Source organism: Ranitomeya imitator, chromosome 3 (assembly GCF_032444005.1).
Source record: "Ranitomeya imitator isolate aRanImi1 chromosome 3, aRanImi1.pri, whole genome shotgun sequence".
NCBI classification, from domain to species: domain Eukaryota; kingdom Metazoa; phylum Chordata; class Amphibia; order Anura; family Dendrobatidae; genus Ranitomeya; species Ranitomeya imitator.
The window spans coordinates 413105029-413127769 of NC_091284.1; the positions used below are offsets into that span (position 1 = coordinate 413105029).

The window sequence follows — 22741 nt, forward strand, 5'->3', positions numbered from 1 at the left end:
ACAGTATATAGGGGTGGTGAGGTCAGTGTCTAGGGGAGGAGAGGTAAGTGTACAGTATATAGGGGTGGTGAGGTCAGTGTCTAGGAGAGAGGAGGTAAGTGTACAGTATAGGGGTGGTGAGGTCAGTGTCTAGGGGAGGAGAGGTAAGTGTACAGTATATAGGGGTGGTGAGGTCAGTGTCTAGGGGAGGAGAGGTAAGTGTACAGTATATAGGGGTGGTGAGGTCAGTGTACAGTATATAGGGGTGGTGAGGTCAGTGTCTAGGAGAGAGGAGGTAAGTGTACAGTATATAGGGGTGGTGAGGTCAGTGTCTAGGAAAGAGGAGGTAAGTGTACAGTATATAGGGGTGGTGAGGTAAGTGTACAGTATATAGGGGTGGTGAGGTCAGTGTCTAGGAGAGAGGAGGTAAGTGTACAGTATATAGGGGTGGTGAGGTCAGTGTCTAGGAGAGAGGAGGTAAGTGTACAGTATATAGGGGTGGTGAGGTCAGTGTCTAGGGGAGGAGAGGTAAGTGTACAGTATATAGGGGTGGTGAGGTCAGTGTCTAGGGGAGGGGAGGTAAGTGTACAGTATATAGGGGTGGTGAGGTCAGTGTCTAGGGGAGGAGAGGTAAGTGTACAGTATATAGGGGTGGTGAGGTCAGTGTCTAGGGGAGGTAAGTGTACAGTATATAGGGGTGGTGAGGTCAGTGTCTAGGGGAGGGGAGGTAAGTGTACAGTATATAGGGGTGGTGAGGTCAGTGTCTAGGGGAGGGGAGGCAAGTGTACAGTATATAGGGGTGGTGAGGTCAGTGTCTAGGGGAGGGGAGGCAAGTGTACAGTATATAGGGGTGGTGAGGTCAGTGTCTAGGGGAAGGGAGGTAAGTACAGTATATAGGGGTGGTGAGGTCAGTGTCTAGGAGAGGAGAGGTAAGTGTACAGTGTATAGGGGTGGTGAGGTCAGTGTCTAGGGGAGGGGAGGTAAGTGTACAGTATATAGGGGTGGTGAGGTCAGTGTCTAGGGGAGGAGAGGTAAGTGTACAGTATATAGGGGTGGTGAGGTCAGTGTCTAGGGGAGGAGAGGTAAGTGTACAGTATATAGGGGTGGTGAGGTCAGTGTCTAGGGGAGGAGAGGTAAGTGTACAGTATATAGGGGTGGTGAGGTCAGTGTCTAGGGGAGGAGAGGTAAGTGTACAGTATATAGGGGTGGTGAGGTCAGTGTCTAGGAGAGAGGAGGTAAGTGTACAGTATAGGGGTGGTGAGGTCAGTGTCTAGGGGAGGAGAGGTAAGTGTACAGTATATAGGGGTGGTGAGGTCAGTGTCTAGGGGAGGAGAGGTAAGTGTACAGTATATAGGGGTGGTGAGGTCAGTGTCTAGGGGAGGAGAGGTAAGTGTACAGTATATAGGGGTGGTGAGGTCAGTGTCTAGGGGAGGGGAGGTAAGTGTACAGTATATAGGGGTGGTGAGGTCAGTGTCTAGGGGAGGGGAGGTAAGTGTACAGTATATAGGGATGGTGAGGTCAGTGTCTAGGGGAGGGGAGGTAAGTGTACAGTATATAGGGGTGATGAGAACAGTATTCTGTGTGTAGGGGATTCTTGCGTTCCCATGACTGGCGCTATTGGTGCTGGCACTGGAGAATGCTCACAGTAAGCAGTATGTCTGTAGTCACATAGAGCGGCTGCAGACCTGAAGCTTAGGACCACACAGCTCCTGTACTGTTAATACAAACCAGTAACGTATTCAAATGAGTACAAGTTTGCAATTTGCTCACTTTGATTCCAGCTATTTTGATCAGTAACCAGTAACCATTCCGTTAACCTTACAAACGCTGGTTATCATGTGGGTCTTCCTGTCTCGTGCTGTAAGGTCAGTGGCCCAAGGTCATGTAATGCCAGCTGTGATGCCCAGGACCCGCTTGGAGGGACCTGAATTAGACGTGTGGCATCACTATCTGAGTCTGCAGTGTGAGATCAGTGACCCAGTCATTTAACCCTTTCAATAACTCTTCATTGCCCCTTTGATGCCTACTTTTGTGCCAGTTTTATCATTTTTGAAGCTGCTTTTAAGGCTATGTGCACACGTAGGAAATGTGGTGCCGAATTTTCTGCACTAAATCTGCATATGCAGTTTCTATGCAGTTTCTGTGCAGTACAATGTAAATCAATGTGAAAAAAAAAGCTGTGCACATGGTGCAGAAAAATCTGTGCAGAAACATTGCAGAACTGCACAAAAGAAGTGACATGCACTTCTTTGAAATCTGCAGCGTTTCTGCGCAGATTTTTCTGCACCATGTGCACAGCTTTTTTTTTCACATTGATTTACATTGTACTGTAAATCACAGTGCAGTTCTGCACCAGTTCTGCACTAAATCTGCATCGTGTGCACATACCCTAAGACTATGTTGATGAGTGGCGTTTTGAGGCTTTTTTCTATGCATATTTGATGCCCATTCCCTGGCACAGACTGTGACGCGCCTGATAATCGTCCATATTATATCACCATGTCTGTACTGCCACCGATCCCTGCAGTGAGTGAGTGCACTGACACCAGTCTGTCCCCGCTGTCAGGCAGACTACTCCCACCACCTCGATCCCTGCAGTGAGTGAGTGCACTGACACCAGTCTGTCCCCGCTGTCAGGCTGACGACTCCCACCACCTCGATCCCTGCAGTGAGTGAGCGCAGTGACACCAGTCTGTCCCCGCTGTCAGGCAGACTACTCCCACCACCTCGATCCCTGCAGTGAGTGCAGTGACACCAGTCTGTCCCCGCTGTCAGGCAGACTACTCCCACCACCTCGATCCCTGCAGTGAGTGCAGTGACACCAGTCTGTCCCCGCTGTCAGGCTGACGACTCCCACCACCTCGATCCCTGCAGTGAGTGCAGTGACACCAGTCTGTCCCCGCTGTCAGGCAGACTACTCCCACCACCTCGATCCCTGCAGTGAGTGAGTGCACTGACACCAGTCTGTCCCCGCTGTCAGGCTGACGACTCCCACCACCTCGATCCCTGCAGTGAGTGAGTGCACTGACACCAGTCTGTCCCCGCTGTCAGGCTAACGACTCCCACCACCTCGATCCCTGCAGTGAGTGAGTGCAGTGACACCAGTCTGTCCCCGCTGTCAGGCTGACTGCTCCCACCACCTCCCCAGTAAGTCCTGCACAACTACACCACGGAACAATGACAACACCGACGTCTCCGCCAATCACTGGTGAGAAGACTTCCGGCAGCCAATCTGCGGGCAATAGATAGTGGTCCAGCCAATCCCGAGCACTATAAGACAGCGCCAATAGAAATCCACCTGAAATGAAACTGAATGGCGTGCGATATTGGCGTTTCGTCGCTGATTGGCTACGGAGAGTTCACTACTGGTTTTCATTGGTTACTGGACCTGTCAATCGTGCGGCCGTTTGACAGCTGTCAGTGTGCAGCCAGAGGACGCAGCTGGGGGATGAAGTGCACGGGGCGGGCCTGCAGGTGTTGGGTTATCAGGTAACTATCGCACGGGGCGGGTGACAAGGTCATTGTCGTGACTGCTGTGGTTTCCACTGTGATGTCGCACGATATGCTGTGGAGACTGTGGCCTGATGTACCAACTGTTACATATAGCGCTCAGTGTAGGGAGGGAGGCTGCTGCCGCATAGAGCCCTGGGGTCTGGACCGTCTGCCCGGGGTATTCCTAGTGTCCTTCACCACGATCCCCGTACAAATGTATGCTGTGGAATTACAGACTGTCACAGCATTTATAGATGCAGAGAATGCGACACATCCTATGTTATAAAGATGGAAGAGAAGAGCTGCACATATACTGATAGTAATGCAACAGGTAGTAAAGAATACACCTACTTGTCAGTAATACACCGCGTACTTGTCAGTAATACACCGCGTGCTTGTCAGTAATACACCGCGTACTTGTCAGTAATACACCGCGTACTTGTCAGTAATATACCGCGTACTTGTCAGTAATACACCGCGTACTTGTCAGTAATACACCGCGTGCTTGTCAGTAATACACCGCGTGCTTATCAGTAATACACCGCGTACTTGTCAGTAATATACCGCGTACTTGTCAGTAATACACCGCGTACTTGTCAGTAATACACCGCGTACTTGTCAGTAATACACCGCGTGCTTGTCAGTAATACACCGCGTACTTGTCAGTAATATACCGCGTACTTGTCAGTAATACACCGCGTACTTGTCAGTAATACACCGCGTGCTTATCAGTAATACACCGCGTACTTGTCAGTAATATACCGCGTACTTGTCAGTAATACACCGCGTACTTGTCAGTAATATACCGCGTACTTGTCAGTAATACACCGCGTACTTGTCAGTAATACACCGCGTACTTGTCAGTAATACACCGCGTGCTTGTCAGTAATACACCGCGTGCTTATCAGTAATACACCGCGTACTTGTCAGTAATATACCGCGTACTTGTCAGTAATACACCGCGTACTTGTCAGTAATATACCGCGTACTTGTCAGTAATACACCGCGTGCTTGTCAGTAATACACCGCGTGCTTATCAGTAATACACCGCGTGCTTGTCAGTAATATACCGCGTACTTGTCAGTAATACACCGCGTGCTTGTCAGTAATACACCGCGTGCTTATCAGTAATACACCGCGTGCTTATCAGTAATACACCGCGTACTTGTCAGTAATATACCGCGTACTTGTCAGTAATACACCGCGTACTTGTCAGTAATACACTGCGTACTTGTCAGTAATACACCGCGTGCTTATCAGTAATACACCGCGTACTTGTCAGTAATATACCGCGTACTTGTCAGTAATACACCGCGTGCTTGTCAGTAATACACCGCGTACTTGTCAGTGATTCACCATTTACTTGTCAGTAATACACCGCGTGCTTGTCAGTAATACACCGCGTACTTGTCAGTGATTCACCATTTACTTGTCAGTAATACTTTGTGTACTTAATGTCTGTAATACACCGTTTACTTCTGTACTTCTCTGCAGTGCACCCTGTACTTGTCAGTAATACACCGTGTACCTGTTTGTAGTTCAGCATGTGCTTGCATATAATACATCCTGCTTTTATCAGTAATACACCCTGTACTTGTCTGTAAAACAAATGCTTGTATGTTATAAACCGTGTTCTTGTCAGTTATATACCATGTACTTGCATATTATACACCGCATACTTTTCTGTAATACACTGCTTGCCTAAAGTGAATTGTGTACTTGTCTATAATACACTGTGTAGTTGTATATAAAATACCATATACTTATCTATAATACTACATGTGCGTGTGTAATGCATCGTGTACTTGTATGTAATACCTTGTGCTGTGTAAATTTGTATGTACATCTATAATATAACGCTGGGAGCGTCACTCTGTCCGAAGCCTTTATAGACTGTGCAAGCGCCGGCGCAGTCTGGGCCTCACAGAGTGATGCTCCCGGGAGATCGCGGTATGCGTTAACACTGAACGCACACCGCGATGTCCAACAGAGAAGCAGGGACTGCCAGGAGGGTGAGTATCGGCTATATTCACCTGTCCCATTCCACCGCTGCGCGCCGCCATCTTCCCGGTCCTCAGCCTGTGACCTTCAGTTCAAAGGGCGCGATGACGCGCTTAATGCGCGCCGGCGCCGCCCTCTGACTGAACAGTCACAGCCAGAGGACCGGAAAGATGGCGGCGCACAGCGGTGGAATGGAGGACAGGTGAATATAGTAAGTGCTGGGGGGCCTGAGCTGGCGGCGATACCGGCATCTGACCCCCACAGCGCGCCGGTGTCCCCGCCTGCTCAGGCCCCCCAGCACTCGGCGCCGAGCGGGTCAGAGGCAGCGGGGCCGAGCGGGTCAGAGGCAGCGGGGCCAAGCGGGTCAGAGGCAGCGCACAACAGGATGGGAACGCAGGATGGGAACGCAGGATGGGGACGCAGGATGGGAGCAGCGCATGACAGCATGGGGACGCAGGATGGGAGCAGCGCATGACAGGATGGGGACGCAGGATGGGAGCAGCGCATGACAGGATGGGGACGCAGGATGGGAGCAGCGCATGACAGGATGGGGACGCAGGATGGGAGCAGCGCATGACAGGATGGGGACGCAGGATGGAGCAGCACATTCCAGGATGGAGACCATATACCAATATAAATGCCCGCCACCCGGGCGTAGAACGGGTTCAATAGCTAGTATAGTATACAAGAATATGTATATAAATACGAGACAAAAGTCGCTGACTTCTTTTAGTGAGCGGATTCTGATAGTCTTCAAGGAAAGTCTGTAACTATCATTCATCTGTCTTTTTCTGAGCTCCACTGATTTATGGCCGCAGACTATATTAAAGGGACTCTGTCAGCACAGAATGACTGCTCAACCAAGTACTGCCTCTCAGTGCATCGTGGCGTGGACAAACATTTAAACAAGCTGGCGGGAAAGTGTCTATAAAAGCAAAACTGTGCAAAATCTGTAATGAAACCCAATCGTAAAAATGATTTTTAGCCAAAAATACATGTATTTATGTAAAAGAAAATTGCCTCAAAAGGTGGTCAACTCCATTACATGTGTGTTGGGAGTGTCTCCTCAAAGGCCTGATACAGTTGGTGGGATTGACCCATAGTCAAATATTTATGGAGGCCTCCCAACTCTTCCCTTATGGAGGCCGCTTAACTCTTCCCTTATGGAGGTCTCCCAACTCTTCCCTTATGGAGGTCTCCCAACTCTTCCGCTATGGAGGTCTCCCAACTCTTCCCTTATGGAGGCCTCCCAACTCTTCCCTTATGGAGGCCTCCCAACTCTTCCCTTATGGAGGTCTCCCAACTCTTCCCTTATGGAGGTCTCCCAACTCTTCCATTATGGAGGCCTCACAACTCTTCCATTATGGAGGCCTCACAACTCTTCCATTATGGAGGCCTCACAACTCTTCCATTATGGAGGCCTCACAACTCTTCCATTATGGAGGCCTCACAACTCTTCCCTTATGGAGGTCTCACAACTCTTCCCTTATAGAGGTCTCCCAACTCTTCCCTTACGGAGGCCTCACAACTCTTCCATTATGGATGGTGTCCGGGGGAAGAAGTATCTGTTATGTTGTCCATCTGTTGATCCTTCTGTTTTCTGGGAGATAAGCAATTGCCAGGGGAGACTGGCAGCAGCGTTACTAAATGGAGGGAGCTGGTAGGGATGGCTGTTGGTTGAATAATCCTTCCGTTGACAGCTAATGTGTGTGGGAATCTTTTATTTATTGGAAAGTGATAACGTTAAGCTTCATTTACACTGAAAGATTATCGTGAACAAGCATTTCTTGGAACGCTCGATAATCTCGGAGTGTAAACAGTCTGCCCTTCACAGCTTTGCTCGTTCCAGTGAGAGGAGTTTTATGCAGGCTGAAAGGTAGTCTGTCAGCACAGAATGACTGTTGAAACGAAGTACAGGAGCTCAGTGCACCCTTGGTACAGCCAAATGTGTAAGTGCATCTTCCCACCTGCTTGGTTTCCACCTATCTCTGCCTTTCTCTGATTCTATAAAAGCTGTCATGAAAAACACCAAAAAAGGACACATTCAAGAAAAAACCCCAAAAACAGGCAAAGATGCTTACCTGTCTAAACAGGCCTCAATACAAATGCACAAGCAGGGTGCAGCGGACCCAAACAAAATAGCAAATGCACAGGTGCGATACCTAATGAAACAGCCAGCCTTCAATAAGGGTTTGGCCGTGTGGTACACCAATGCACTAAGATAAAATACTCTGTATGTGGCGTGTTCACACAAGGAATACAAAGCGTCTGGCTGCAGCCTATTAATGACGCCATATGGCGGGCTGCCCAGTGCTAAAATGCATCCTGTGTGAACAGAGGCCACAGTGTACAGAACAATTCGGGCCCAGCTGCACCCTGCAAAAAATATACGTGCAAAAAAACATATAAATATATGTAAGGTCTTAGTTGATATTAGGGCCATAATATGGAAGCTGGCAACCCACGCCAAGGGTCCTTACGTATTGCCAGTCCTACTCTAACATGAAAAACACCAAAAAAGGACACATTCAAGAAAAAACACCAAAAACAGGCAAAGATGCTTACCTGTCTAAACAGGCCTCAATACAAATGCACAAGCATTTCAACTAAGACCTTACATATATTTATATGTTTTTTTGCACGTATATTTTTTGCAGGGTGCAGCTGGGCCCGAATTGTTCTGTACACTGTGGCCTCTGTTCACACAGGATGCATTTTAGCACTGGGCAGCCCGCCATATGGCGTCATTAATAGGCTGCAGCCAGACGCTTTGCATTCCTTGTGTGAACACGCCACATACAGAGTATTTTATCTTAGTGCATTGGTGTACCACACGGCCAAACCCTTATTGAAGGCTGGCTGTTTCATTAGGTATCGCACCTGTGCATTTGCTATTTTGTTTGGGTCCGCTGCACCCTGCTTGTGCATTTGTATTGAGGCCTGTTTAGACAGGTAAGCATCTTTGCCTGTTTTTGGTGTTTTTTCTATAAAAGCTGTCAGTCAAAGCAGGGGGGCCGGAAATAGCCACTTTAAAGGGAGCCTGTGTGAGGTCTGTGGCCGGCACCCCCGCATGGTTCCCCTCCTCCCTTCATGCAGGGACTCTGATGTACCCCACCGCCCCTGCCACAGTAGCTCCCTAGTGATCCTCTTCTTTCCTCAGTGCACACCGTGCAACAGCACGTTTCACGGCAGCTCCCCTGCTCTTAAAGGGGCAGCGTGTGCATATGGTAAATTTAGTTTAAATACTCACCTGCAAGATGTCTCCCAAGCCAATAGCCTTGTATAAAAGGCAGCTTGCCCAATTGGTAGGTGCCTGAGCAACCCCTATAGTTATTCTAAGTGGTGTTGATGTGTGCATCTGTATGTTTCCAAGTCCCCCATTCTATTAAAGTTATTCCCGTATCCTTTTTGTTCTCTATATTATAGTTTGTCTATGTTCCTGTGACTGCTTTGGCAGTATCCTAATCCTGAAACCACGTCTGCGGTACCTATACCCTATCTTCATGTCCCGGTGCTGCCAGTCCGGAGTCCATTGTCCCTGGTTCTAGTGCGGCCAGCTCCAAAACTGTTTCCTGATAACCATATGTGTGAACAAGGATCTATCTTCAATATTTAAGTTGTCCGTACAGTCCATCAGTCTGTTCCATGCTAGTCAGTGACCTCGGTCACGTCTCCGTGTGTTAGCGAACCCGACCCTGGGAGTGGTACCTGGCGGCTACCTGCAACCCGGTCTGTCTCTACCATCGGGAGCTCCAGTGAACACCAGCTAGCCGCTTAGCTATACCCCTTCCTAGGCAGGTCCGGCCCTGTGGCACAGTGGGTCCACGAACCACGTGCGCGCCACCTTTGGCTGTGACAACCCGTAAGTCGATTCATGCTGCCCAAACCTCTGGCATCTTGAATCGCTGCCTGGCTGCACGACCGCAACCATGTTTTATTTTTCCCTGAAATATTCTGGTGTTTGGAGAAAATATACTTTCAAGTATACTTTGAAGAACCACCCCCCCTCTTTACCGGCTTTTCTCAGCGCTGCTGTTGAGGATTCATTGGTCTCTGCCTATGTAAAGCCCAGAGCGAGCCCTTAATTGACCTGCAACAGCGCTGGGAATAGCCGGCTGTGGTCCGATCATACAGTATACTTTCCCGGAATCACCAGTGTCTGGGATTGCCTGACAGATTCCTTGCTCCCCTGAGTATGTTGTGTGTGCTTTTTCTTATTTTATTTTATCCGATCATCCAGTTCCAGCCATTAGGGCGCCTTTATTTTATATCGATGGTTGTGGTAAGAAATTACCACACAGGGAAGCAGCAGGAAGAAATTGAGAGCAAAAGCCGTCCACTTGTGACTTGGTGACAGCTCCTAAATCCTGAAGCGACGCTGTTAATAAATAAGTGTCTCATTGATGATTAAGACCGGCGGACGAGGAGCGTTTCCGAGAATTGACGATCACATGCACTTCCTCTCTTGACCACAAGATGGCTGTGGTATGGAAATTGCGGCTTCTGGATGATTTTGTCGAAAACCGCTGCCATTATTTACCAGTAACGAAGTATGAAGGCTTCGTGTAAGATTACTGAGAATGAAATCTTCATAAGTGACTCTGGATAGTGAAATTAAAATAATAATAAAAAATAAACGTGGGGTAGTATTGGGATATTCAGATGGAGCCCCGTTCCTCTCGAGAATGATCTAATACCACTATTATATAGAACACAGTCGATTTGTCTACCAATGCGAGCCTTGCGCGATGCATCTCTGTTACCTAGGAAACTGGCCAGACACTTTCTGCATTACGGAATCCGGTGTGACGCTCCACTTTAAGCTTCCGTCTGTGTTTCTTCTGGATAGATTGGATATTCTGGGCACCTTATGATGCTGCTATATGGGCATTGTATGGGTGCAGTACAGTATTGGTCGTTTTCATGGACCTTTGATCCTGATTGTATAGTTCCCCTATTTATTGCAGTCTGGATCCCGCTGTGTCGGTGCAAACTCATGATTTCACTTATTATCTGCATTATTTATTAGAACATGTTGTACCTATGATACATATGTAGCGCCATGTTGGAGGCTTGCATTCACTATTAACTGTACCTTTTCTATAGGTTTTCTTGACAAGAATTGAAGCCTTCCCCCGGAATACCAAATTTTACAATGCTGAGAGACACCATGAAGTCCTGGAATGAAAGCTCGGATATATACAGCAGTGACCAAGAAGAAGAGGAGGAAGAAGAAGAAATGATCTTTGGTGAAAATGATGATGACCTTGAAGAATTAATGGATTTTAGTGACCTTCCAACGTCTCTGTTTGCGTGTAGTGTACACGAGTCGGTCTTTGAGGTAGAGGATCAGAAGGTAGGTCTAGCTATGGGGTGATTCTTCTCTAGATTTCAGTCCAAACTTAGGGAATGATTCTTATTCTTAGTAGTGAGGAGAGAAGGGCATGTTTGTCCCAGACACCGGTGTCCACACTGTACCTCTCTAGTCCACACATGCTGTTTGCTTGTAGGCAGCTCTACAAGGTCATGTCTATATCACACATATATTTGTCAAATGTTACTGTAAGTCAGTCAGTAGATCTGTATAGTAAGTGCTGTTGTCGTATGTTGACAGCAAGTACAATCATGTGCAACTGAAGGAAATGTGTATACTTCTCTGGGAACAAGTACTTGCAGACCGGTTTCAGTGAGAAACATTATTACTGAACTTACTTCAAACAAGAAATTTAAATAGCATAACCTGGTTGTATGTAATCCTTTACAGCTTTCCAGTTTCAGGGGTCTTTTTGCAATTTTATACTAACCCTTACCGATATTTGACGTACAGTTACATCACACGCCAGCTCCTTGACATTGTTGTGGACCCAAGGACTGAGCCTGCATCTTTGCCTGCAAATGATGGCTGTGACATTTAGCCATCATCTGCCGCCAGCACTCTACATTCCCTAATCATGCCGGTAGAACACACATAGTAGTAATCATGACTATATATATATATATATATATATATATATATATATATATATACTAGATGGTGGCCCGATTCTAAAGCATCGGGTATTCTAGAATATCTATGTCCACGTAGTATATGGCCCAGTCACATAGTATATGGCCCAGTCACATAGTATATTGCCCAGTCACATAGTATATGGCCCAGTCACATAGTATATTGCCCAACCACGTAGTATATTGCCCAGCCACGTAGTATATTGCCCAGCCACGTAGTATATTGCCCAACCACGTAGTATATTGCCCAACCACGTAGTATATTGCCCAGTCACGTAGTATATTGCCCAGTCACGTAGTATATTGCCCAGCCACGTAGTATGTTGCCCAGCCACGTAGTATATTGCCCAGTCACGTAGTATATTGCCCAGTCACGTAGTATATTCCCCAGCCACGTAGTATATTGCCCAGCCACGTAGTATATTGCCCAGCCACGTAGTATATTGCCCAGCCACGTAGTATATTGCCCAGTCACGTAGTATATTGCCCAGCCACGTAGTATGTTGCCCAGCCACGTAGTATATTGCCCAGTCACGTAGTATATTGCCCAGTCACGTAGTATATTGCCCAGCCACGTAGTATATTGCCCAGCCACGTAGTATGTTGCCCAGCCACGTAGTATATTGCCCAGTCACGTAGTATATTGCCCAGTCACGTAGTATATTGCCCAGTCACGTAGTATATTGGCCAGTCACGTAGTATATTGCCCAGCCACGTAGTATATTGCCCAGCCACGTAGTATATTGCCCAGTCACGTAGTATACAGCACAGAGCCACGTAGTATACAGCACAGAGCCACGTAGTATGCACCATATCCCTGTTAAAAAAAAAAAAAAGAATTAAAATAAAAAATAGTTACATACTCACCTCCTGGAGCCTCCGGATCGAAGCGGCCGGTTCCTGATGCATGTCGCGCGGTCCGGTCTGAAGATTGCATTGTGGTCTCGCGAGACCGTACGTCATCATCTCGCGAGACCGCAATGCATGCAGTGGTCACCGGGGCGTCGCGCGGAGCTGGAAAGGCAAGTTCCTGATCCGGGGGGCCACCGGAGGGTGAGTATGTAACTATTTTTTTTTTTTTTTTTTTAACATTAGATATTTTTACTATTCATGCTGTATAGGCAGCATGAATAGTAAAAAGGTGGTCACACAGGGTTAATAGCAGCGTTAACCGCAGGAGATTTTGGAGCACTTCATGCTTCTATCGGCTGAAATGGAGATGAAGATTTCATTTTTCAGCACGACCTGGCACCTGCTCACAGTGCCAAAACCACTGGTAAATGGTTTACTGACCATGGTATTACTGTGCTCAATTGGCCTGCCAACTCTCCTGACCTGAACCCCATAGAGAATCTGTGGGATATTGTGAAGAGAAAGTTGAGAGACGCAAGACCCAACACTCTGGATGAGCTTAAGGCCGCTATTGAAGCATCCTGGGCCTCCATAACATCTCAGCAGTGTCACAGGCTGATTGCCTCCATGCCACGCCGCATTGAAGCAGTCATTTCTGCCAAAGGATTCCCGACCAAGTATTGAGTGCATAACTGAACATTATTATTTGATGGTTTTTTTGTTTGTTATTAAAAAACACTTTTATTTGATTGGATGGGTGAAATATGCTAATTTATTGAGACAGGTTTTTTGGGTTATCAGGAGTTGTATGCCAAAATCATCAGTATTAAAACAATAAAAGACCTGACAAATTTCAGTTGGTGGATAATGAATCTATAATATATGAAAGTTTAATTGTAATCATTACATTATGGTAAATAATGAAATTTAACACTATATGCTAATTTTTTGAGAAGGACCTGTATATATATATATATATATATATATATATATATATATATATATGTATATATATATATATATATATACACACACACACACACACACACACACACACACACACACACACACACACACACACACACACACACACACACACACACACACATATATATATGTGTGTATATATACTAGCTATTGAACCCGTTCTACGCCCGGGTGGCGAGCATTTATATTGGTATATGGTCTCCATCCTGGTATGTGCTGCTCCATCCTGCGTCCCCATCCTGTCATGTGCTGCTCCCATCCTGCATCCCCATCCTGTCATGTGCTGCTCCATCCTGCGTCCCCATCCTGGTATGTGCTGCTCCATCCTGCATCCCCATCCTGACATGTGCTGCTCCATCCTGCGTCCCCATCCTGTCATGTGCTGCTCCCATCCTGCGCCCCCGTTCTGTCATGTGCTGCTCCCATCCTGCGCCTCCAGTCATTTGCTGCTCCCATCCTGTCATGTGCTGCTCCCATCCTGTGCCCCCGTTCTGTCATGTGCTGCTCCCATCCTGCGCCCGTTCTGTCATGTGCTGCTGCCATCCTGCGCCCGTTCTGTCATGTGCTGCTCCCATCCTGCGCCCGTTCTGTCATGTGCTGCTGCCATCCTGCGCCCGTTCTGTCATGTGCTGCTCCCATCCTGCGCCCGTTCTGTCATGTGCTGCTGCCATCCTGCGCCCGTTCTGTCATGTGCTGCTGCCATCCTGCGCCCGTTCTGTCATGTGCTGCTCCCATCCTGCGCCCGTTCTGTCATGTGCTGCTGCCATCCTGCGCCCGTTCTGTCATGTGCTGCTGCCATCCTGCGCCCGTTCTGTCATGTGCTGCTGCCATCCTGCGCCCGTTCTGTCATGTGCTGCTGCCATCCTGCGCCCGTTCTGTCATGTGCTGCTGCCATCCTGCGCCCGTTCTGTCATGTGCTGCTGCCATCCTGGGCCCGTTCTGTCATGTGCTGCTGCCATCCTGCGCTTGTTCTGTCATGTGCTGCTGCCATCCTGCGCCCGTTCTGCCCCCGTTCTGTCATGTGCTGCTGCCATCCTGCGCCACCATTGTATGATATGCCCCCCATAAGACGCTCCAGTGTGTATGCCCCCGTATGCTGCTGCCATATAAAAAAAAAAAAAAAAAAATACCATACTCACCTATCGTCCGGCTCCACTGCAGGTGTGTCTTCAAGAAAATGGCGCCGGAAAGCGCGGACTGCGCAGGCGCCGATTCCGGCAGCAGGAATCGGCGACTGCGCAGTCCGCGCTTTCCGGCGCCATTTTCTTGAAGACACACCTGCAGTGGAGCCGGAGTGTGTCTTCAAGAAAATGGCGCCGGAAAGCGCGGACTGCGCAGGCGCCGATTCCGGCTGCAGGAATCAGCGCCTGCGCAGTCCGCGCTTTCCGGCGCCATTTTCTTGAAGACACACTCCGGCTCCTCTGCCTGTGACTGGTAAGTCAGAGGGTGGCGCCGGCGCGCATTAAGCGCGTCATCGCGCCCTCTGAACTGTCACAGCAGAGGAGCTGGGAGACGGAGCCGCACGCAGCGCTGGAACGGGGAAAGGTGAATATACTTACCCTCCTGGCGGTCCCTGACTCTCCGGTGGAGATCGCGGTATGCGTTCAGTGTTTACGCATACCGCGATCTCCTGGGAGCGTCACTCTGTGGGGGCCAGACTGCGCCGGCGCTTGCGCCAGCGCAGTCTATAAAGGCTTCGGACAGAGTGACGCTCCCAGCGTTATATTATAGATATATATACATATATATATGTGTGTGTATATGTATATATATATATATATATATATATATATATATATATATATATATATATATATATATATATATATATATATATATATATAAAAATCAGCACTCCCAATGTGAACACGTGCAACCTGCAAACTGCAACACATAGATAAAAAAGATCACAGCAGCACATGTACATGAATCGGCCATGTGAAAACACAGACAAATATACATTTCTCAAAAGTATTTTTTCATAAAAAAAATTTCAAAAAATTTTTTTTCATAAAACTTACAGTTAAAGATGGAGATTCTCAGCGCATAAATTGGCCAATTCATGTGTGCCCATCAACCACGGCAAGGTGATCTCCCCCTGATGGGTCCTATGGGGCGGTAATCAACTCTACCTTCCCATAAATTGTAGGTTTAGCCCAGAGTGACATGTTTGTCCAAAGTTGTAGGCTGGTGGCCCAAGAGTGGCATGTACAGTAGAGTAGGACCCATCAGGGGGAGATCACCTTGCCGTGGTAGATGGGCACACATGAATTGGCCAATTTATGCGCTAAGAATCTCCATCTTTAACTGTAAGTTTTATGAAAAAAAAAAAAAAATTTTTGAAAATTGTTTTATGAAAAAATACTTTTGAGAAATGTATATTTGTCTGTGTTTTCACATGGCCGATACATGTACTGCTTTTATCTTCTCTCTCTCTCTCTCTCTCTCTCTCTCTGTGTATATATACAGTGGGGCAAAAAAGTATTTAGTCAGTCAGCAATAGTGCAAGTTCCACCACTTAAAAAGATGAGAGGCGTCTGTAATTTACATCATAGGTAGACCTCAACTATGGGAGACAAACTGAGAAAAAAAAATCTAGAAAATCACATTGTCTGTTTTTTTTAACATTTTATTTGCATATTATGGTGGAAAATAAGTATTTGGTCAGAAACAAACAATCAAGATTTCTGTCTCTCACAGACCTGTAACTTCTTCTTTAAGAGTCTCCTCTTTCCTCCACTCATTACCTGTAGTAATGGCACCTGTTTAAACTTGTTATCAGTATAAAAAGACACCTGTGCACACCCTCAAACAGTCTGACTCCAAACTCCACTATGGTGAAGACCAAAGAGCTGTCAAAGGACACCAGAAACAAAATTGTAGCCCTGCACCAAGCTGGGAAGACTGAATCTGCAATAGCCAACCAGCTTGGAGTGAAGAAATCAACAGTGGGAGCAATAATTAGAAAATGGAAGACATACAAGACCACTGATAATCTCCCTCGATCTGGGGCTCCACGCAAAATCCCACCCCGTGGGGTCAGAATGATCACAAGAACGGTGAGCAAAAATCCCAGAACCACGCGGGGGGACCTAGTGAATGAACTGCAGAGAGCTGGGACCAATGTAACAAGGCCTACCATAAGTAACACACTACGCCACCATGGACTCAGATCCTGCAGTGCCAGACGTGTCCCACTGCTTAAGCCAGTACATGTCCGGGCCCGTCTGAAGTTTGCTAGAGAGCATTTGGATGATCCAGAGGAGTTTTGGGAGAATGTCCTATGGTCTGATGAAACCAAACTGGAACTGTTTGGTAGAAACACAACTTGTCGTGTTTGGAGGAAAAAGAATACTGTGTTGCATCCATCAAACACCATACCTACTGTAAAGCATGGTGGTGGAAACATCATGCTTTGGGGCTGTTTCTCTGCAAAGGGGCCAGGACGACTGATCCGGGTACATGAAAGAATGAATGGGGCCATGTATCGTGAGATTTTAAGTGCAAACCTCCTTCCATCAGCAAGGGCATTGAAGATGAAACGTGGCTGGGTCTTTCAACATGACAATGATCCAAAGCACACCGCCAGGGCAACGAAGGAGTGGCTTCGTAAGAAGCATTTCAAGGTCCTGGAGTGGCCTAGCCAGTCTCCAGATCTCAACCCTATAGAAAACCTTTGGAGGGAGTTGAAAGTCTGTGTTGCCAAGCGAAAAGCCAAAAACATCACTGCTCTAGAGGAGATCTGCATGGAGGAATGGGCCAACATACCAACAACAGTGTGTGGCAACCTTGTGAAGACTTACAGAAAACGTTTGACCTCTGTCATTGCCAACAAAGCATATATTACAAAGTATTGAGATGAAATTTTGTTTCTGACCAAATACTTATTTTCCACCATAATATGCAAATAAAATGTTAAAAAAACAGACAATGTGATTTTCTGGATTTTTTTTTCTCAGTTTGTCTCCCATAGTTGAGGTCTACCTATGATGTAAATTACAGACGCCTCTCATCTTTTTAAGTGGTGGAACTTGCACTATTGCTGACTGACTAAATACTTTTTTGCCCCACTGTATATATATATACACCGGTGGGTCTCGTGTATTTCCTCACCAGCCGCTTGATGAAGTACCCATATGGAGGATTAATGATTATTATACCATTAGTTTTGGTCCTTTGAAAAAAAGTGAATTTCACTGTTTGAAAAAATGTTCTTTCTAATTTGCCTGTCACAGGTGTCGACCTGTAGTAGTGGTTCCCTGTCTATAATACAAAGATTATTGCAAATGAATCATTTTTAGCTGTTGTCTGATATCTAGATACATGGTAAATTATATATGTTCACTTTTTTGTTTGTTCTAAAGTGTGATGTTATGGCCTGGAGAGGCTGTGCGTCGACTTGGAAAAGCATAGACTAATGGAGTTAGCCTGAGTAAGGTTTCCGTCCGTTATGTCTGAGTGATATACATATCCTTGTAGCCACGTTATTTTCATTAAAGGAATATATTTATTCCGCATTTTAGACAAACAGCTTAAATGCACTCAGGAATATACATTTTATATAAAGTATAAAGACGTTACTATGAGTGCTGTCACATATTTGGAATAGTGGCTCATATAGCATATAATGAGCGCTGTCGCCTGATCTGAACAGCGGCTCATGTAAGTATGATAGGAATGCTCTGCCACATCCAAGATGGCGCTGCGGCGCTGACATAACGCTAGTGCGCATGCGCTAGTAAAGTGAAAGTGTATTGGAACTCCTATTGGCCGGCATTATGTGACAGGTTAATTGGCTTTGTAGACATGCGCAATAGACTTGTATGAACGCCGATAACGGCCTAAACAGAGTCCTCCACGTGGAGTCATCGGATAGCTGTAAGGTGAAGGTTATGAGATATGACTATTATAAATATAAATTACGCTAATGAGATAGTCCGTGAAACAAAGGAGTGAGTTGGGAAATATGATATTTTATTAAGAATATAGCACAAAGGCACTTTATTAAGCACAGAGATTGCACTGATAAGATATTATATGCACGCTTATAGAAAATTGTACAAATGTCTGCTTATGTATTCATTAATGGCAACTGTAACATGCAAATTAATTCAAATTGGTTGTATAAAAGCACAGTCATTGTTAACACCCATTGCTTGAAAAAGGCTCAGTGAGCCGAACCTTGGACAATTGTTAACTTCTAGATCTGTTGTGGTCCGGCCACCAACCTCCACAGATCTAGGGGTTATTATTAGAATACCCCTTAAGCATCAAACCCGGGTGTTGTCCTTTCATATTCATAGCAATGTCTCTTATCAATGAGTTAGCTATTTGCATTATCATGGCTTTGTCCACATCACCCAGAATAGTTGAAAAAAAATGTTTTTTTTTTATTTTATTGAAAATGGTGAAGGGGTTGTCCTCTACTCGGACAACCCTTTCTGAATCCCTATGTTTCCCCCACTAACATAATAACACTTGTGCTCCACTCCAGTGCCAGTGCCGTTCCAGTAGTGTCTCTCCCGATGATCGCGTGATATTATGTCACGTGATCCTTGTGACCAATCAACACTAGCTTCACTCACCCCTCTCTCACTTCCTCTGGATGTCTTGATTGAGTGCTGATGGGCCTCAGGGATTGCGTAACATAATGTCACGTGATCCCTGGGAGAGCCAGTGCCAACACCGCTGGAACACAGCCTGCATAGTATAGATCTCATTATTTTACTGGGGGAAAACAGAGGGATTCCAAGGGGTTACTCGACTAGTGGACAGTCCCTTTATTATTTTTTTTTCTACCTTCTTGCAGGAAAGATTCAAAGCTCTCTTCACAATCTACGATAACCAGGTTTCTTTCCAGTTGTTCAAAAGTTTCAGGCGAGTGAGAATTAATTTTAGTAACCCAGAAGCCGCAGCTAGAGCGAGAATCGAACTGCACGAGTCAGACTTTAATGGAAAGAAGTTGAAGTTGTATTTTGCACAGGTACAGTATAACCCTTAAATGTTTTTCCATCATACTGAGGAACGTCTGGGTTTCAGTGCATACAGATTTGCCCTTTCTTACGTTTCCTCTTGGCCTGACATACTGTATTTTAGGGGTGACTAGCCTTGGAAAAAAAACCAATGTGCATTGACCTGTACAGCTTCATGACACTGGGGCTGATATAGGTGAAGATTTAATACTTAGCACTCAGAACCCTCCTCTGGCATTGCAGGGATAGGCATCCACACACCCTGCTAAGCGTATGGATTTCAGCTCCTGAGCTGAGGCATAGATTTATATGCACCTTCTAGTGGTGGCTGCGGGCAGGATCTTTAGGCTAAGTTCACACTGGGCGTTTTTGCTGCATTATTTTTTCCGCAGCAAAACCTGAGTGCTTGGCAGGAAAGAAGCTGCAGCAAAAATGCAGGTTTTTATTGCATTTTTTAATGCATTTTTTTTCCATTCAAATCAATGGGTGAAACAAACGCTGAAAGAAGTGACATGCTCTATGTCTAAAAAACAAGCAAAGCACAAAATACTGAGGACAAAAAAACCAATGTGTGTGCATGAGATTTCTGAAATCTCATAGACATAGCTGGTACTGTCAAACGCAGCTGAAAAATAGCATAAAAAATGCAGCAAATACATCCAGTGTGAACTTAGCCTTATATTTCTTGACTATACAAAGGAAAGTAGGGGATTTCTCTCTTATATGAAATGTGGAGAAACAATACTGTAAATGCGACCTAACCTAGACCAAAACAAAGCAATTATATTATCTATGTTATGGGCTTGTACAGTGGCATGTAACAGTTTTGGCACCCCTGGTCAAAATTACTGTTACTGTGAACAGTTAAGCAAGTTGAAGATGAAATTATCTCTAAAAGGCCTAACGTTAAAGATGATACTTTTACCTATATGTATTTTAGTACAAAAAAAATGTCATTTTTTTCATTTTACAAATTACAAAAAGGAAAATGGGTCAAAAGTTTGGGCACCCTTGGAGATTTGTGTGCTCACATAACTTTGACCACGGTTTCAGACCTTATTTAGCCTGTTAGGGTTATGGCTTGTTCACTGTCATCGTTAGGAAAGGCCAGGTGATGCAAATTTCCCTGCTTTATAAAAACCAGCCTCCTCTAACCTGAGCCAAAAAACAGCAATCATGGATTCTTCTAAGCAGCTGCCTAGCACTCTGAAAGTTAAAATGGTGGAGGCCCACAAAGCAGGAGAAGACCATAAGAAGATAGCAAAGCACTTTCAAGTTGCTGTTTCCTCAGTTCGAAATGTAATTCAGAAATTGCAGTTAACAGGAACAGTGGAGGTCAAGATAATGTTTGGAAGACCAAGCAAAATTTCTATGAGAACTGCTCATAGGATTGCTAGAGAGGCAAATCAGAACCCCCGCTTGACTGCAAAAGACCTTCAGAAAGATTTAGCAGACTGGAGTTGTGTTACATTGTTTTACTTTTCAGAGACACCTGCACAGATATAGCCTTTGTGGAAGAGTCATTAGAGGAAAACCTCTCCTGCATCCTCACAATAAAATTCAGCATCAGAAGTATGCAAAAGAACATCTTAACAAACCTGATGCATTTTGGAAACAAATCCTGTCAACCGAAGAGGTTTTAATTGAACTCTTTGGACAACGTGAACACAAGGTATGTGTGGAGTAAAAAGGGCACAAAGTTTCAGGTAAAGAACATCTCGCCAACCATTAAGCATGGGTGCATCAATCATGCTTTTCGGTTGTGCTGCAGCCAATGGCAAGGGGAACATTTCACGGGTAGGGAAGAAAGGATTCAATGACATTTCAGCAAATTCTTGATGCAAACATAACTCCATAATTCCATGAAGTGGAAAAGTGGATGGCTTCTACAAATGGATAATTATCATAACACATGTCAAAATCCACAATAGACTACCTCAAAAGTCACAAGCTTAATGTTTTATAATGGCCCTCACAGTCCCCTGATTTGAACATCTTTGAAAATCTGTTGTTAGACCTCAAAATAGCAGTGCATGCAAGACGACCCAGGAATCTCACAGAACTGGAAGAATTTTCCAAGGAAGAATGTATGAAAATCCCTCAAAGAAGAATTGACTGGCTACAAAAAGCGTTTACAAGCTGTGGTATTTTCAAAAAAGGGTGCTACTAGGTACTAATTATGCAGGGTGACCAAACTTTTGCATCGACCCATTTTCCTTTTTGTAATTTTTAAAATGTAAAAGATGATAATATATATTTTTTTGCCTATAATAAAAGGGAAATGTGTCAACTTTAACTTTAGACCTTTAAAATATCATGTAATCTTCAACTTGCTTAACTGTTCACAATAACTATAATTTTAACCAGGGGTGCCCAAGCTTTTCATGCCACTGTAGGCATTAGAAATGTTATTTTCTAATGCATGGCTAGGCCATATAATAAAATGGTGAATATTTGCTGTCAGTTTGAAGGCTGTTGAACTATGAGTAGGCTTGATGTTCACACAAAGCAATTAGATCATTTGATTTAGTTTAAGAACTTTATTGGTAGCCATTGACACGACCACAATGGCACTGTTTTCCTATATGTAGATTTTTTATTGTAACTTTGTAATGGCCTTGAAATGCAAAAGTGAATTCTTCCGTGCCCTGTTGTAATGATAATAATCCCCCCCTCTGTGCTTTCCCTAGGCCCAAGTATCTAATGAAGAAGGGGAGAAATCCTTTCTGTTACCTCCTCAGCCAATGAAACAGTTTCTGATTTCACCACCAGCATCTCCACCTGTAGGATGGAAGCAAAGCGAGGACCCAACACCAGTGATCAACTATGATTTGCTCTGCGCCGTTTCAAAGCTTGGCCCAGGTAAGTCATTCATCACAAGCAGAAATGGCACAAATGAATATGTATTTGAGAGATTCAAATAATAATAAAGAGAAAGGAATCCTGTCATCTGATTCATGCTGCAAAAACCATGGGCAGCATGAGGGTCTTGCTGCGTTTTTGCAGCTGTATATGTTTTACTCTAAAAACCCATCTTGAATCCATGTGTCAGCTGACTAGACCGAGGAAAATCCCCACTAGCTTGTCCCCCTGCTGATCCTTTTCTCTGATAGATCTTTCCTATGGACACACATACGAAGAGACCTGTATGTCTATTGGAGCTGGATGGGAAGAAGTCCTCAGAGATCCATAGCCCTGTGCGACTTTTCAAAGTTGTTTTCTATGAAACACAGCAGCCTTTCAGTGCAAAATATACACTGATAGTGTTAGGAGTCGAGTTTCCTCTGCTGCACAGGGGGAATCTCGATCCGTGTCTGCTGCGGTTTCCCATTCTGCATCGGCCGCAGTGGAGCCTGCTCAGCGGAGATGACGGTCCCAGTGTCTCGCTGGGGCTGATACTGTGCAAAGGGTTACTGCTGCCTCTCCAGGCTCTGATATTGTACCCTGCACTG

The 22741-nt window shown here is 45.5% G+C and overlaps 1 protein-coding gene across 1 annotated transcript in view; it reads left to right on the forward strand.

Moving 5' to 3' along the window:
* Positions 1-3377: 3377 nt before the first annotated feature.
* The window catches only part of RCAN3 (RCAN family member 3), a 41660-nt gene continuing 22296 nt past the window's right edge, over positions 3378-22741 (forward strand). Inside the window, exons 1-4 of the mRNA XM_069757138.1 lie at positions 3378-3468; positions 10579-10828; positions 19127-19300; positions 21980-22151. Coding sequence (XP_069613239.1) covers positions 10628-10828; positions 19127-19300; positions 21980-22151 — 547 coding nt within the window. The 5' untranslated portion in view covers positions 3378-3468; positions 10579-10627. The remainder of the gene's footprint in view (positions 3469-10578; positions 10829-19126; positions 19301-21979; positions 22152-22741) is intronic.